The 17,414-nt window shown below is 35.0% G+C and overlaps 2 protein-coding genes across 2 annotated transcripts in view; one reads left to right on the top strand and one right to left on the bottom strand.

The window, feature by feature from the left end:
* LOC107660442 (vascular endothelial growth factor receptor 3-like) overlaps nucleotides 1-3,758 on the top strand; it is a 55,547-nt gene extending 51,789 nt beyond the window's left edge. The window contains exons 27-29 of the mRNA XM_016449746.1: nucleotides 2,888-3,008; nucleotides 3,100-3,185; nucleotides 3,335-3,758. Of these exons, the coding sequence (XP_016305232.1) occupies nucleotides 2,888-3,008; nucleotides 3,100-3,185; nucleotides 3,335-3,548 (421 nt within the window). The 3' untranslated portion in view covers nucleotides 3,549-3,758. The remainder of the gene's footprint in view (nucleotides 1-2,887; nucleotides 3,009-3,099; nucleotides 3,186-3,334) is intronic.
* A 1,374-nt stretch (nucleotides 3,759-5,132) lies between these two features.
* Nucleotides 5,133-17,414, bottom strand: part of ergic1 (endoplasmic reticulum-golgi intermediate compartment 1) — a 19,423-nt gene continuing 7,141 nt past the window's right edge. Inside the window, exons 2-10 of the mRNA XM_016449729.1 lie at nucleotides 16,591-16,652; nucleotides 14,734-14,806; nucleotides 13,943-14,037; nucleotides 10,088-10,212; nucleotides 9,749-9,853; nucleotides 9,604-9,664; nucleotides 7,914-8,014; nucleotides 6,006-6,128; nucleotides 5,133-5,925 (exon numbers count right to left, since the gene is read on the bottom strand). Coding sequence (XP_016305215.1) covers nucleotides 5,818-5,925; nucleotides 6,006-6,128; nucleotides 7,914-8,014; nucleotides 9,604-9,664; nucleotides 9,749-9,853; nucleotides 10,088-10,212; nucleotides 13,943-14,037; nucleotides 14,734-14,806; nucleotides 16,591-16,652 — 853 coding nt within the window. The 3' untranslated portion in view covers nucleotides 5,133-5,817. The remainder of the gene's footprint in view (nucleotides 5,926-6,005; nucleotides 6,129-7,913; nucleotides 8,015-9,603; nucleotides 9,665-9,748; nucleotides 9,854-10,087; nucleotides 10,213-13,942; nucleotides 14,038-14,733; nucleotides 14,807-16,590; nucleotides 16,653-17,414) is intronic.

Below are 17,414 nucleotides of genomic sequence, written 5' to 3'. Positions count from 1 at the left end.
TCAGAAGTATAGAAATCCTTCTGTAACCAATGCCATCAGTATGTTTTGCAACAATAAGGTTGCGAAGGTCTTGAGAGAGCTCTTTGCTTTTACCCATCATGAAATGTTTCTTGTGTGACACGTTGGTCATGAGATACCGTTTTATAGGCCATCAGTTGGGACTGAACCAACTAATATTAATTTCCACTGACAAGGGGCAGGATTGCTTTCTAATTACTGATAGATTTCAGCTGGTGTCTTTCCATGCCTTTTTGCTCCTCCCTTTCTTCATGTGTTCAATAATTTTTTCCCTGCGTCATTCTACTTTATTACACAGAACTTAATTTCTGAACTTATTTGTATTGCTTTGTATTTATGGATTACTTGGACATCTGGTGAAAATTTCATGTCAACAGCACTTTTAGAAATATATTTACTGAGAAAAATGGTGATGTGTTCAATACTTACTTTACCCGCTGTATACCCTGTACAACCAGCAAAGTTTCAGGAGTGACAGCCTAATTCCCTCATAAATGCGGGATTCATTTTCGAAATCAAGCAGCAATGTTCAAGCAATGCAGGCTAACAGATTCATAGAAAATAATTTGAAATATATTAGGCTGCTTATAAATAATTGCAGTTGCAATTATTTATAAAAGTAATGACTAGTAAATCTTGGAATTCTTTGTACATTGCTATTCTTGTGGTAAAAAAGTTAATAGTTTTGCAGCACTGCAACAGTTATTTTCCATAATTTAATATAAAAACACAGTAGGGGAAAGTGGGGTAAAATGAGCCATTTTTTATTGATGTACAATAAAATTATCTAAAGTAATTTCAGGATGTTTCCTATATCATTTTAAATGATCAGAATGTATCTATGACAAAGGGTTCTAAAAATATGGCTTCTTATAAAAAAGTGTTTCTGCGGCTCAGTTTGCCCCACGGTGGGGGTAAGTTGACCCAAGTCAGTGGGTAAGATTCCCATCTTAGCGTAAATTGACCATCTGAATTAATCTGATTCAAACCCATGTGAAATTTTAAGATAATTTACCTCTTTTAAAAACTAATTTAATAATCAAATTTCCTTTTTCAAACAGTCATATTTCTTTTCTTAAAACTAACTTAACATAAAACCAGCCAAATAAAGGTTAAATTTCAATCATATATATATATATATATATATACACAGTATATATATAATACTCCTGTGTGTGTGTGTGTCCCTTATTCTGTCCCTTATTTGTCTATGAAAAACCACGATTGCCCCTTATTTTCCTTTTCTGAAGTTGGCAACCTTAGTTGGGGGCCTTATGTTGACTTATAATGTTATTAACGCTGTAAAGCCTGAAAAAATCTTTATATATATATATATATATATATTGATAGATTGTTTTTTTATGTTTTGATTAGTAATATGCATTGTTAAGAACTTCATTTGGACAGCTTTAAAGGTGATTTTCTCAGTATTTTTTATTTTTTTGTACCGATTCCAGATTTTCAAATAGTTGTATCTCGGCCGAATATTCCATACATCAATGGAAAGCTTATTTATTCAGCTTTCAGATGATGTATAAATCTCAATTTCGAGAAATTGACCCTTATGACTGGTTTTGTGGTCCAGGGTCACATATAGTATGATAGGGAGAATATGGAGCTCATACTCAATGAGGATAAAACACCTCAATTTTATTCACCCAAAAAAATAAAAAATATGCAATTCGGGGGGAACTTGCTGATATTTATGAAATTGTGATATCTTGTAAAGTAAATCAATGAGATCTGTATAGCTCTATAGCAGACTTCTTACAGATATTATTACTCTTACAGCATGGTGTATTACTCGTGCATAAAAATGACATGGTACATGCATAATATTGAGCTAACAACTTGTCAGTTACCAAAATTGACTCGTCCAAAACTTCAGAAGTGTACGCTGGAGGATTTTTGTGTTTTATGACTCGTCCCACAATGTTCTGGAATGTTTCAGAAAGCACTAGAATTTTACAGAATAGTCCAGAATGTTACAGAAACTTCTAGAATGTTCCCATCCTTGTGAAAGCAAATTATCTAAAAATAAATAAATAAATAAAAAACATGCAAAACAAAAACTTTTCTGTACTAAACCATTTTTTCATAATTAATGATAGAAGTTCTAAAAGTTACCTGACCTATTTAACAAAATATTGATTATATAGTGCAATAGTACAATAATAATTGGCACCCTAGAATTACAGAAGAACCAGAAAAAAATTTAAGTGAAACAAATTTTTGTTACATTGTGTAATTAAGTTCAGATCAGTAAGTGTTCTTTTTGAAATAGTACTAATGATAAAAAACGATTCTTTCCTTTACTTTATAAAATCAGTAAAGATTTTACAGCAAAAAGACACATGTATGTACATGACCTGAAGTGGAACATTTTTAGTATTAGTTTAGTATTAGTAATACTAGCTTTTACTTGCCAAGTATAAACTATCAACAACAGAAGGCATGTAATAGGTTGTGTACAACAGGTTTTTTAAGTTTTGATGATGTTAAGAATTTAAAGGCCTTCATGTACATCGAATATGATTGAGTGTAGGTTTAATAGGGTTAAAGTAATATTAATACTTTCTTCTAGTATGCTGGATTAGGAATTTGAATAAGCCATAACCCTTAGTATGAAAAACATATTATGTCTATGATAAATGTGTCTTATCAATGGAGAGATGTGCTATTGTCTTTCTAATCAATCAGACTTAGATTTTTACACGACGGACAATGAAACGGAAAAAAATCTCATGTATTTACATTTAAGAATATCTTGGTCTCTCAAGACCAAAATATTATAGACACAGGATTGTGGTGGACTTTCCACTGTTCTTATGCCCCTTTTTCGAATATATATATGCTTCTCTCTGACTAGATATTACAACTGTGTGCCTTTCGCTGGCTGCATCATAGTCGGACCCTCCAGCACGTGTCACTCACGAGTGAAGACCTTTGAGGAACTTCCTCTGGAAATGACATCACACAAGACACATCATGTAAGACTAAGACCTCCAGTATATGTATAGTCTTTGTACGCTAAAGGATGTTAACATGTATATTGTTTCATGCATTTTTGTGCCCCTATAGGACAGCCAGACAGACAGTGGGATGGTTTTGGCATCAGATGAGCTCGAGAGGTTTGAACACAAGCACAGAGGGGCCATGTTGAAAAAGTAGGCGATACTGAAAATTATGCACACCATTTATCATAAGAAAAATGACTAGGGCTATGGCTTACTTCATTTATAATTGATCAGTTTTCATACTCTGGAGTTACATTAAGCATTTTGTCATTGTGTGAACTCTCACATCGGCTCTGTAGTACATCAGCGGGCCACAGCACAGAACGCCTCAGTTCTCCGTCCATGAGCAGCAGTGACAGCACACTGCGCCCACCCTTCTTCAGCCAGCTCTCGGGCCAAACCTTCTACAACAACGAGTACGGCCAGCTGTCGGAGGAGGGCGTCAGCGACTTCTTCTCCTCGTCGGATCAGGCCATATACCAGGGAGCCTGCCCGGCAACCTCCAACCTGTAACAGCACCGATTGGCCAGCCGTAACCAGGCCCCGCCCCCTCACAACTAACTAAGCTGAAGTCTAGCTTTGTAAAGTTCTCTTAGCAGCCACTGGGTGGCACCATTATGTCCAGTTCAAACCAAAAAAGTATTTTATCGCCTTAGTTACATATACCTTTATAAAGAGTAAACTTCTTTTTATTTGTACAAAAAAAGAGAGAAAAGAACCAGAATGGAGAAAAAAAATAAATAAATGAATATATCATCTTTTGACTGATTTTTGTTGTTTAAGTGACATCTGATGTTACATATTTTTAAAATTTACATACATTTTACAATACTGCATAAAACAATTATATGGTTATATTTTAATAATAATTTTATGGAAACATAAGTGTATTATATATTTTTTTATCAGGAGACATTATTATTAAAGACAATAAACTCAAAGTACTCATTTAATAACCTAATTAAGAAACAAGTCTTGTGTTGAATGGCTCCATAATGTTTATTTTGATTCCTTTTCAACATTATGGTACACCTTTAAAAAAAACTAACCTGAATTTTGAAAAGACAAACAAACAATGAAAGCAGCTGTTGCTGTGGTTTATTCTAACCATGGTAAACAAAGAGAATAAAGTAGCGTAGCCCAGATTTGATTAAGTAGGGCTAAATTATATCTGCTGAAACGAGTGTGGAAACTCAACAGTCATGGTTTGTTTGATTAAAGTTTGACTAAAAGCAAAAAAATAGTTTAAGCCACAAAGCTGAAAAGTAGGTTGTGGGTTCTGTTCTCATTAAATGTAGTGAAAATACACTTCTGTTGCCATGTCAACTTGTGGCAACGACGCATCACACATTTGACGCATAGCTTGCTTTCACGTGGAACAGTCCTGTGTAACCAGTGCAACCAGATTTTAGAACATGGTCAAAACACTGACAGGAAATTATTCAGCCTCTTTACAGCCGTGTTGAGAGGGAACGCTTGACAAGACGTAAACAACACGTTTCCAGCCTAATCTTCACAACAATAAAAGGTTAACCATTAAACATTATAAACTGAGGAAATAAAAGTACCGTTAAGCCACAAAGTACCTTTAGAGACACGGAAATAAACAAAAACCATTCCTTCAAGAGTCTTTTAGTTAAAAAAGAAGACATTCATAATTTCCCTTCAATCAAACAATCAAAATAAAATGCAGGTCTACAACCAGAATGACATCAGAGTGCAAGATAACCGAAATGTAACATGGAAAGACAATCTGGGAATACACATTACTTAATTAAACCCAAATAAGACCAGCATCCACTTCTTTAAAAACATACAGGTTCATCTCATGAAATACGTACAGCTCACAGTCCACCCCCAAATCAAAAGAAATATGAAAATCAATCCGATTTTAGAAATATTAAAATTGTTTGGACATTTGTGACATTTTCATGATAATTAAAAACACATTTAACCCCAAACTCTCATTACCGTAATGCATCTGGACATAATTCTCAATGATAATTCCCATTAGTGTAATACAATAGTGTAAAAATACAGTAAAATCATTTAAATCTGCACATATTAAAGGCAAAAAAAAAAAACATACTACCATGATGTGCAAACTCACTATAAATAATACATAATTATTTGTATAATGTAATGAGAATCGGGAGAAATGGGTTCAACTGTCATGCAAATAAATCACGATGCAAAAATGTTTTTACAACATCATTTTTGTCCATTTCATTTTGAGGTGCAATATGACCCCAAAAATCAAACAAGACATGCTCTTTGACAGGTTTCATGAGCTTACCCCTATCATATCAAGCAGGACTTGGTAAAAAAAAAAGCCCAGTTCCTATGAAGGTACATATCGAATCAACTCAGTGATTATTTCTCTTTAAGGGGAATTCTATTTAAACTCTTTCACTATAACCGATCAAAGTGACACTATGCCTTGTATGTAACACTATACACTTACACATCTCAGTCATGTGTATTTGAACGAGGAAACCCTGGCGTCCTTCCAATGAGCGAGACAGGTTCTTTCCACATCAGTTCTATGAAAGTTGTGGGTGAATTAATATGGCAGTGAAGTAAGGAAACCACCTACATGCCCCAAATGAAATCCCTGTAATTCATTGTATTAAATGTTTAGAGATGAAATCCAGCACACAGAGAATTGAACTGGCATGACAATCTTTTCCAGTTAGTGTGGCTCGTAATAAAAGGGTGTAATGATGGGTGTGCAGAGGTTTGGCTGGCATAAATAAACGGCATGGTACGTAGATATGAGTACTCATGACATTTTCCCAATCTGGATTTTCTTCCAGGCTTCAGAGGCCGTGAATATGCAGGAGTCAATGATGCCGGCCACTGTGAACGTCCCACCGATGATAGCGCAAATCTGACCGAGACAAAGTCAACATATATATCATTAGGGAGAGAGAGACCGAGAGAAAGCTATAAACACAGAGAGCGGCTCACAGTAGTGATGAAGCGGTAGAACGGCTGTCTCCTCTCTGTGTATTTCACTGTGATTGGACTCAGGTCATAGCGAAACCATATTGCCGGGATGATGCGTCCCGTATGGCTATATGCCACATACTCCTAGAAAACAACCCAACAAATAGAACTTTTGGTCACACTTTAGCTTGGGGACCAATTCTCACTATTAATTAACTATTAACTATGAATAAACTAATTTGCTGCTTATTAATAGTAAGCTAGTTGTTTAGTGTAGGTATGGGGTCGGATTGAGTGATCTAAAATAGTCATGCAGAATAAGACATTAATATGTGCTTTATAAACGCTAATAACCAGCCAATATGCTAGTAATATGCATGCCAATAAGCAACTAGTTAATAGCGAGAATTGGTCGCTGAACAAGCTTTTTCCATTTTCATGCGTAATAAAAGATCAACTCTTTGACATTACAATAGTATATATCATTGAATTAGTAAATAATCATACAGTAATGCTCAACTAATGTTCATTAGTATACTGGACTAATGTCTACACTATACTCCAGTACTGTTTAAACTGAATACATGTGTTCTTCAAGAGGTGGAAATTCATTTTCTTTATAGGGGAACAGATTTTTAACAGTGGAATTCCTGGTGAAAAACTACATTACCCATGATTCTGCAGAGAAATCTAAACCAATCAGAGACCTGAACTGATCAAATCATGCCAAAAGAGCTACACCCACTGGAAATTATGTCTCCATACACTAACAAACTACTTAAATATTTGAATATGCATATTTTGCAATAGACAAAATATACTGATTTAATATATATATATATATATATATATATATATATTAAATCAACAATTTAATACTACTCAATCGTTTTTAATTTGATTATGTCATGTCACAAAACTTCATGGGGTTGCATTTCTTTCCGTCAATAAAGTTAAGTGCACAACAAACTTGTACCTTTTGTCTTTTTGTCCCATTTTCAAATAATTGTTTGCTTCTTTAATTGTTTGAACTGTATAAATGCATACAGTTCTGTGTTGTTTTCCTTCATATTACTTATTATAAATAATACAGAATTTTATGTGAAATAAAAAAATACATATTACACAGCATGAATGCATTAGTGGAGATGTGGGTGACCCCTGAAATCAGGTGTCAATTTGTTAGGACAGAAATTAATAAATTACTTTTTATTTGGTTTCAATTAATAAATATTTAAGTTAAAATATTATGAATACGATTTAAAAAAAAAATACAAAAACAAATGTATGTAAAATCAACAAGAAAAAAAGAAAAATTAAAAGCAGCCTAATTGTGTAAGGATAAAACCCTCATAGTCAATTCAAATCTCCAGTTTAAAACAGCCAATGTAAGCCATTTGGCCACAATTATGGCCTCATTACTGATTAAAAAGCAGTCTTTGGCCTACAAGCAATATGTATAATAACACCAAAGTTGACCTGAATTTGGACAGCGTTGACAATTACTCTATAAACAACTATATGCATATGACTATCAAATCAGTTGCTGCTGAACACTTTCAGACGTTCTGTTTCACACCAGGTGTCTCCTAGAGCCTTGCAGAATCAGAACAAGGGCTTGACACTACACTCATACTTTGAGTACTTTTCACACCCTCTGAATAAGAACAACCTGACTACATATTAACTCACAGTACATGGCCTTCTGGTCACGTACACACATAATGCCGCCAGCTGTCACTGCAAACGTCAGTGTCTTTAGAGGTGATAAATGGTTGATGGTACTTAATAATAGAGAGACATAATTCATTCAGCATCTGTGGTAACCACAGGCTGATTTAAGAGCCATCAGCAAAGCGCATTCATATATTTAGACTCGCAACTTCACGCGAGCTTCTCAGTAACGTGGATGTGTGTGTCTCAGATTACCTTGTTTGCCACGGTGTACTGGTAGGAAAATCTCTGCTTCCCTCCCAGGTCCTCATAAACTGTAGGGACGATCTTGAGAATGTAATCGTGAGATGCTAAAGCTGAAGAAAAAGAAACACATGGCTTAATTTCTCTAGAAATTATACACAGATACAGATAAACAAACACACAGGATGGTGGCTTATTTGATTTGAGTGACGTCGTTCTTTCTCCTGTTACTATGATCTATTTATGTGCTGTTTTGTAATACAATCTGTGTGACTTGTGTTCGGTTGGATGCTCATAAGCATTGCACTTTGATGTCTCTCAGTTACACGAGTCCACAAATGAACAAGCGTAAGCAGTGTGTGCAGCAGTAATGCAGCAATAACAGTCCTGCTCATACTTAAAGGTTTGAACAAACTTCTACAGTAACTCGTGTTACTTCCCCCCCTACTAAGGACATGTATGATACTCAAAAAAACATGGCTTAAGGATTCTTAGGACTATCTGGGGCAAAAGATTTGATAAATGTTTTGGTACTACAGTTAAGATCTGTTCAAACCAAGGATGATAACTTTAACCATATGGTTATAATTATCATTCTACTTCTATGAGAATAGCAAAGTCCACACTATAGCACAGAGGATCAATATTGTTGGAATCACTTTCAGAACAATTTTTTTTCCAGCTGATGAATCAAAAACATTGGTAGCCAATTAGAATCCACTCAACCTTAAAGAGATTGAGCATTCGGACCGTCCCTCTAATCCTGCCTTGTCAGATAGAAGATTTATTGCCATTTATACACAGTCATGAGGGTTTGCAGGGGTCCTCTATATGATATAATTTCCTTTTTATGGTTTTTTTTTCCAGCATATTGATTGCACCTCATGACTTTTTTGGTTGTGCCACATGACTTTTATTTGGCAGACAAAAGTTTTTCAAATATCACCAAGCAGTTAAGCAGTTCTGTTACAGTATATTTTATAAACAACAATTATAAACTAGTATAGTAACACTTTACAATAAGGTTTTATTGGTTAACATCATTTAACTACATTAGAAAACATAAACTAATAATTGAAAATACTTCTAATGCAGTTAATAATATTAGTAAATGTTAATCTCAACCTTTACAATACATTATTAAACCTGTATCTGTTAATATTATTTAAGGCCTAACATGAAATAACAATGAATAGTTGTATTTTTAGCATTATATATTGCAAATGTAATGTTAGCACTTGTTAATAAGTACTTGTGATTAATAATGAATGTACTGTGCATTGTTAGTAAACGCATTAACTAACATAATGAAATAATGTGATCTTATTATAAAGTGTTACCACCATAATGAGCCTTCCTCATTAGGATACCAGGGCAGTTGCATCACCCTGACATTTCTGACACAAATTAAATACACTCATCACTGAAGAGGTATATACACTATTGTATGTATATGTGTGTGTGTGTATATATATTATATATTATTATACATACAAAAAAACTATGAATGTGTGTGTGTGTGTATATACTGTATATAAGTATATACATATATATATACTGTATATATATATATATATACACACACACACACACACACACACACACACACACACACAAAAAAATACTTTTTTAACATTTCCTTTGCTTATGTACGCTATAGAGTAAGCGGCTAGAAATGAAGAAAGCTCACAAACAGACATACCATTGGACTGAAGTCTGTTGGCTCCACCTAATGCATTAAAAGCCCCCCGGACATGCTGCACCTGCAATTGCGTGGTATGACAATGATTTCTACATGTTTATTTTACATTTCTATATTTCTAATTGACTGCATGTGGACTACCGACCTGAAGCTTCTCCCCAAAGGCGAGTTTGTGAATGATGTGGGTCATATCAGGGCTCTGAGGCTGAGCAGTCGCACTATGTGTTGACACATGAAAGTTTCCTGGAACCTACAGAAAACAGACAAAGTCAACACCATCATCACACAGGCAAAGACATCAGATAGTACAATCTCCTTTCACTTGAGAGAAGGCTTTTCATTTGAAGACAAAAATGGTTTTTCCTTCAGTTAGCATGTGAATCTACAAGGACACTAATGACACTCCTGATAGCTTAAGTCCCACAAGAAACATTCAACTCCCAACAAGCAGAAAAGAATGCGACTAACGTCAAGCATCTCTTACTTTATTAATACTGAACTCCCCTTCAAAGCGGCACCCGTGACCATTGTTTAGAGGCACTTTCATTGAATTCTCTATGTGGCCCACTTCATGCCGCCCCATCTCATCCTGGATGTCCAAACCCACCACTATGTATATACAAATATATAGACACAACAGAAAATAGAAAAATACAGACAAATGGTGAGGACACAGAGCTTGAAACACCTTCATTTACATTGCATAAAAGGACACTTTTCAATAACAATAACAACAAATAATAATAATAAATACAGTGCACAGCATAAATGAGTACACCCCCTCTGATTAAATATAAAAGATGTATTTTCTTAATGATCACAAATATAATTCTTAGAAAGATGGCAAAATTGAAATGTATTAAATATATTCTTAATAAAAACAGAGAAATACATGCAATTAATATCTGTAAAATAATAAACTTAGCCAATTTTTGTTTAAATGAAGGATTGCAGAATTGAGCACAACCTAGATTTAATTCAACCAAGTGTAATATTCTAGAACTTCATATGTCCTCCATAACTCTAAGTACACTGCTCTGACACTTCTTGGCACTGAGTGTACCAAGTTCATGACAATTTTTCACATCTGTGCTGTTTAACTCCTGGAGGACGACCTCCTTGAATGCTCTGGTCTTTAATGGGGAGTGTTGCTCAGCTCGTCTCTACAGAATCTCTCACAGCAGCTCAAGACTCAGAGTGTTAAGATTTAGTGAAATACATGTCCACTGAAGGATTTTCAACTCAGGAGAATGAATATCTTCATTGGCATGTTAAAAAAAATGCCCAACAATGCAGGGAACTCTTTCCACAGCTTTTGCCGGCTCGGAGACACTTGCATGTTATTTCTCCTGCTCTTTTTCTTGCAAAAACTCACTCATCACTAAATGAAAGCTTAAAGTGAAGAACTGATTATTTCAGGGGCCTTTTCACAAGTCCATTGTTTTTTTATTTCTGTGTTACTTTGGCTATATTTTCACACTTTTCTTCTTTGGTAACTGATCAAGCAGACTTGCTGGAATATTATATCTCTAAAAAACCATAACATATCTTCTAAGCAAAGAGTAATTGCTGAATTTGTTAAGTTTCAGAGGGGGTGTACTCATTTATGCTGTGCACTGTACATAAATAATCCTTTTCTCAACTGTTCTTGGTGTTTGACAGACTAACTGGCAAAGTCTTTTTTTTTTGGTGAACTATCCCAAATCTTCATACGTATGCAACATGTTCATGAGTTCAGTAGAATCATTATACACAACTGTTTTTTGACTTTTCACAGCTAAGGAATAAAAAACCTCAGTAGTGTCACGTAGCAGATCTTCTGACACTGTGGTGTATGCTAAGAGCATGTTGTCACGTTGCCCAATGCTATTTTAAGACTGCCATCCTAAATGGGCGAGAAAGCAACACTGACTCTTTACCCTTGTGAAGACGGGTATAATTACTATTCATGATCTCAAAAGTACAAAAAAATAAAGGCCAGCCAGAAAATGAAAGGAAGAATGATTCCATTAAACGCTTTCCAGTGTTTGACTATTTCCACTGAGCTAAACTACTGACGTTGCTCTGGTCGCTTATTACTTTTTGGACAGTTAAAGACTTAAACCATAACATCTTTTTTTAGATTAGATTCCAGTAAACTTCAAACACACAATCTCCACTCATTATAGAGTAAATGTGCGAATAGAAACATTTAATTGCCTTTTTAAGCACAATCTGATGCGTGTCCAGAACACTAAAAGTCTTGCAACGTTTTCTTAGCACATGAAGGAAAAAGCATCCTCATTTTCCACATAAGCACACAAGTGTTGAAAGTCACGTTTCTACTTCAAGGGAACAATGTGTATGCCTCTAAAAAATAATGAATTTAGCACGGTAAGAGTAACAACATGGAAAGACCACATGTACTTTTGTTAAAAATCCTTTCCAAGGATAACATGATGTGGCATGTCATATGGCATGTATCAATTATCAGTTATTATGGAACAAATTTTAATGTTTAATGACTACTGATTCATTCGCAACATGTACTATTACTGCTCTTATTATTCTAACCAATTAGACATTTCATCTGGTAGATAATAAAATGAGCATGAACTAAAAAGCCCATTGATTTGCATTGAAGTAATAACTCAAGTCCTATTTACAGGCCAGAGACTTACATCTGACTTCAGAGGGCCAGCATTAACCACCTAGCAACCAACCACAACACCTTAGAAACCTCTCAAGAATACATTACATGCTTATCAATCCCCTAAGAACCACCCTTAGCATCATGGAGGCAACTTTTTCAAGGGAAATAGCCACTCGCGTTCTTCAGAAAAGGTCAAACTTGACATCGACTGGTACTTCTTATAGTTGTTTGAAAACAGTACACTCATTATTGAGATCACAGTGAGGCTTGTCTCCATGACTCATAACAAAATCCGAAAAATTTGGGTTTCAGTCAGAAGTGCCTCATTTAAAAGAAAATGTGTCTTCCATAATAGGCATAACCTCTTGTTTCTCACCAATGAGAACTGCCCAAGATGTTGTTCTGAACATAGTTTGGGCTCTGTGTAATGTGTGTGAAACAGCCAGTTGCAAATGTCTTTGCAAACATTTGAGGATCTGCCCGAAAATGACATCAGAGGTGACCACAATTCCACTGAGGGTGCTGACATTTAGAAACACAGTCTTTAAAGGGGTCATATGATGCTGCTAAAAAGAACATTATTACGCCTTCTTTCTTTGCGTGAACATTTGGGCGGCGTTATGCAAATCTTCCCACATAGTGAGGTAGATATGTGGGGCGTGTTAGAACGAGGCGTTTTAGATAGGTGTGGCTGACTCTGAACTTTTATAAAGAATATCTCTTTGGATTTGAGACTTTAGTCTTTGCAACTTTACAGATCTTCTTTATGCACCAAGAGCTTGTAACACTCCAAAGAGAAAGGAAAAATTGAAATCGCATCATATGACCCCTTTAAGGCACTTTCCAAATTAATTTTAACCTTTTTTTTTTTTGAATTTGTTCAAAAAACAGCAAGGGATATTGGTTATGCTTGGCAAAACTCATCACTGGACCTATCGTTCAATGATCCTAATTGGTGCTTGGTGATGCATCTAAAAATCTAAAAAAATTTTTATATATAAACCCCCCCCCAGTTTATTCAATCAAAACAGTCACCTTCAAAATATTTAGATATTGAATGCATCTAAACTACAGTAAAAATCTGCATATAATCAATTACCACACTTTTCACTAAATAAACATAAGGAAGAACTTTTCACCATTTTCAGTTAAATGTTTCCTCATTTTATCTCACTAGTAAAGTCATTTGATACACTGCCCAGCCTTAATCTAAATAACTAGTGATCAACTATTGTCACAATATTCCAATGGTGACTTAAGAGTTGATCACTAGTTAAATAGGGCATGCGACTGAATCATTTACGCAAACATGACATATCAGGTATTATTTGGCAAATACTCATTACCAAATATGAAACAGTATTTCCTCATACGCTTACTCATGTCTGACCATACATTTTCCCGGTGAGTTTCAAAAGATTGGGTTTGACTGACGGATAGGTCTATCCTAATCCTTCTGTGAGAAAGCACACACAATGTGTCAAACTGAGACTTTCAGTGATGGTAAACTGTGTGGGAGGTCGCCATTGTGCATCGTTTCCTATCACAATGTACGTCAGGAGCTCTGCTAAATGAATTAAGATCCCATACTAACAGTAATGTCACTGCTAACACTCATAACATGTCAACAAAGGATGATGTGATACACATGTGGATGAAAAAAACATCATTCAGAAGAGTGTTTATGTATTTTATGTATATACTCACAATCACAGTGTAAGTTTGGCAAACTGATGTTTAAACTCACATCTATCTTCCCCCCACTGTCCTTATCGGGGTCATCCACATACAGTTCATTTACTCTGTAACACACACACATACATATGAAAACACAAACTTTAAATATAGTACTGACAAGCATTAGACATCTGTAAAGGTCATCGTCTAAAAATTATGCAAGCCTGACAGTAAAATGACAAAACTGCAGTGAGTGCAATTTTCGTTTCCTCACTTCCCCCGGTGAACACTTGAAAGCAGTTCACAAACAGGCACCAATGTCTACGTCCTGTGTGAAACTGATCTGTCACTAAAGTTACAACAGTGTGATTGCATTCGGGTCATAAAGTCATGCATCTTGAGTGCTGATAAAAAAAAACACCCCAAAATACCATTTTAAACAAAACCGGAACATTTTTACTAACTATAAAAACGTCATATGGTCTAACCATTGCACTAAAATCAATGTACACTAATATAATTTTGGATTCAAAAATATCCTGACCTGTTCTTGAGGTTGTATTTATGATACCATCATCAGATTTTAAACTAGACTTTTTTCTGATTACGATCTTTGGACGGTTGGATCACTTAGACATTTTTGATTATAAACCAATTAATTGACAATTAATTTTAATTCAGAAATGAAAGACATTCAACGTAACATGCTTGTATGTTCTTGTAAGTCAGTGTCTATGTACATTGAATTTAATATATTTTTTAATTTTTTATTTAATACTATGTTTGACTGATGTCTTCATGAGAACAACATTCATACATACATTTCTGTAGCGATGAATCCCGTCAGTTCTGAGAGAAAGAGGAACAACATGAAGACGCAGCAGCATATTGAAACTGAGGGGATAAGAAAAGGTCAAGAAAACATTAGTGAGCTGTTTGTATAACAAAACTGGAGTTATATTGTGTGAAGATATTTATTCAAAGTAACATTTTCAGTTTAAGTGTTTGCTGAAAGTAACTCATTTTCAGAAATGTTCCTTGTTGTTAGCAGTGATTTCATTTCTTTAAATTATGCCTGACTATGCAAAATGACGTCAAGCATATATTAAAAGTCAAAGGGCCATTACATAAGGGTGTTCAACAGGCGAATAAATGTGCGTGGATTTATTGCTCTGGTTAACGTAATCGTTACCAAGTTCAACATGTGACCAAATGAGTCAAACTGAGAGGCTGTCTGCAGAAGCTAGTGCATATTTACATGGAGACAGTCTCCAGTGACACTTCGGTCACGTGACTTTGTGGCTGACACGTCATACTCTGAGTCTGGTTTGTTCCAGTTTACTAAGCTAATGTTTAGCTATAACACAAACAATAAGGCGTGTCGCTATGACACATAGCTCACGGATTCAGGTTCAATATGGGTTATATCACTTGTTCCACTTTAATGACGATAATACTGGGAAATAATTATTAACACTTCGATGATATTATTATTACGTGTAAATGATTGCATTTTCTTTTGGTTAACAGTATTGATATATTTATAACTACACTGAAAAGTTCTAAAAAGACTTGATTAAATCAGATGACGTTATCTTCTTTAAAAACAGGATGGATTAAATCATACAAATTATGCTATCTTCACTGAATACTGATTTTAGCTTATTGTCTGTTTCCCTTCCTATCTTTTTGTCAACTCAACAGAAAGGCAGAAAAGTTGATTAAACATTGATTTTTGTTTTGCTCATTGGTTTCATACAGAAAAACTTTAAAAACAGTAAAAAAAACAAAAACTGACAGATGCCGTTAATTTCAAATATTTTGTGTTTTTTTTCCCTGTTGAATATAAGGAACTATTTTGTTAACTATAAGGAAAAACTTTAAAAGTCCATAAAATCAAACGATGTTCTCTTAGTAGACGTTCATTCTGAAAACATCTTAAAGGGATAGCTCACTATTTACTCACTCAAGTTGTTCCAAACCTGTATGAATTTCTTTCTTCTGCTGAACACAATAGAAGATATTTAATAGTATTTTTTTTTCAATATCTTTGGTTAACCATTCTTTCAAATATCTTCTTTAATGTTCAATGGAAGAAATAAACTTATACAGGTTTGGAACAAATGTGTAAATGATGACAATTTTCATTTTGGGGTGAACTATCCCTTTAATACAACCACCCAACTTACAAACCATAGATATTTACCCTGGGTATGTGAGAACTTCATCACAGAACCGGTTTAGGAACAAAATATTTAGGTTGAGTTTAGGGTTGGTCTACACAGTTTTCTGCAAACATGACTAAATGTTAAGTAATTCACTCGAGGCCAAAACAACAATGGAAAGAGCCACAGGAACGAGTGTAGAATGACATAGTCCTACTACGTGAGTCAAACGGCAACACCTAGCATTACAAACATCCATCCTTCCGAATCATGATTGAACGATGAGCCATAGTTAGGAAACTAAAACTGACTCAGCAAACTGGTTTGGAAAAATACAATTGTGGATCAAAGGAGGAATGCTGATGTGAGCAGACACAAAAAGGAAGCACACAAATAAAGCAGCAGAGTAGAAACAGGCTGTAAAAGCCAGTGCCAGATGAAGCAAGCTATTGGTTGACAGGAGTGGATGAGGGTCTATGATGGCAAATTAACATTATAAACTGTGGCACTCACTGAAAGCTCCGGTATATGTGGGCTGGGTAAGATCTTTGGGCACTTTCCTGTAGATATCGAACCTGGAAGGAAAAGAAAGAGAAGAATAAGGGGGAAAAAAAGAAAGGTAAATATTGCAGACTCCTGGGAAGAGTTCATGTGAAAGCACATTGTGTTCCCAGTGTAGTTTAAGGCATTACAGAGGAGTTTAGGAATGTGAACTATGGGCCTCTGTCCACGAAACACTGGCCCAGACGCAACAGTCTAGAGCGACCCCCGCTTCTTGAGTTACACCTCTTCCTCTGCATTCCTGCTTTACAATCACAACCTTCCTCAACAACAACTTTCTTCATACAAAAGTGTGGCTGAGGTCAGAGCAAAGGCTGTCAGCACTGACTAAATACACATTAATCACTGTGGCCCTTCAGGCTACACTAAATATCAAAATAGTTAGACATCTTTAAAATGAGATACATTTACTTGCAGTTTGCTGTTTTGGTTTTCGCTGCATTACTGTCACTTGATTTTTTCCCCTTTAACTTAAATTTAGTGAGGTTTAGCCTGAAACAAGTGAAAAATACCTACAAACAAACAAGACAACATAAGTACAAAACATCTTATTCGTAATATATTTTGCTACTCCAAAGAATGTATATTGTTTTAATTATGTTTACATATTTTGTTCAGAAAAACAAGACAAAGATGATAGTGAGTCTCACTAAGAAACAATCAAGGTGATATTTCAGCCCCCATAAGGGAAGCAATTAAATAATACAATATTTTGAATAAATAAAATGAAGTCAATTTTTCAGACAATTGAGATTTGGGGCAGAAATTGTTTTATA

Source organism: Sinocyclocheilus anshuiensis, unplaced genomic scaffold (assembly GCF_001515605.1).
Source record: "Sinocyclocheilus anshuiensis isolate Anshui unplaced genomic scaffold, SAMN03320099.WGS_v1.1 scaffold1763, whole genome shotgun sequence".
NCBI classification, from domain to species: Eukaryota; Metazoa; Chordata; class Actinopteri; order Cypriniformes; family Cyprinidae; genus Sinocyclocheilus; species Sinocyclocheilus anshuiensis.
This window is presented reverse-complemented; position numbering and strand designations above follow the sequence as displayed.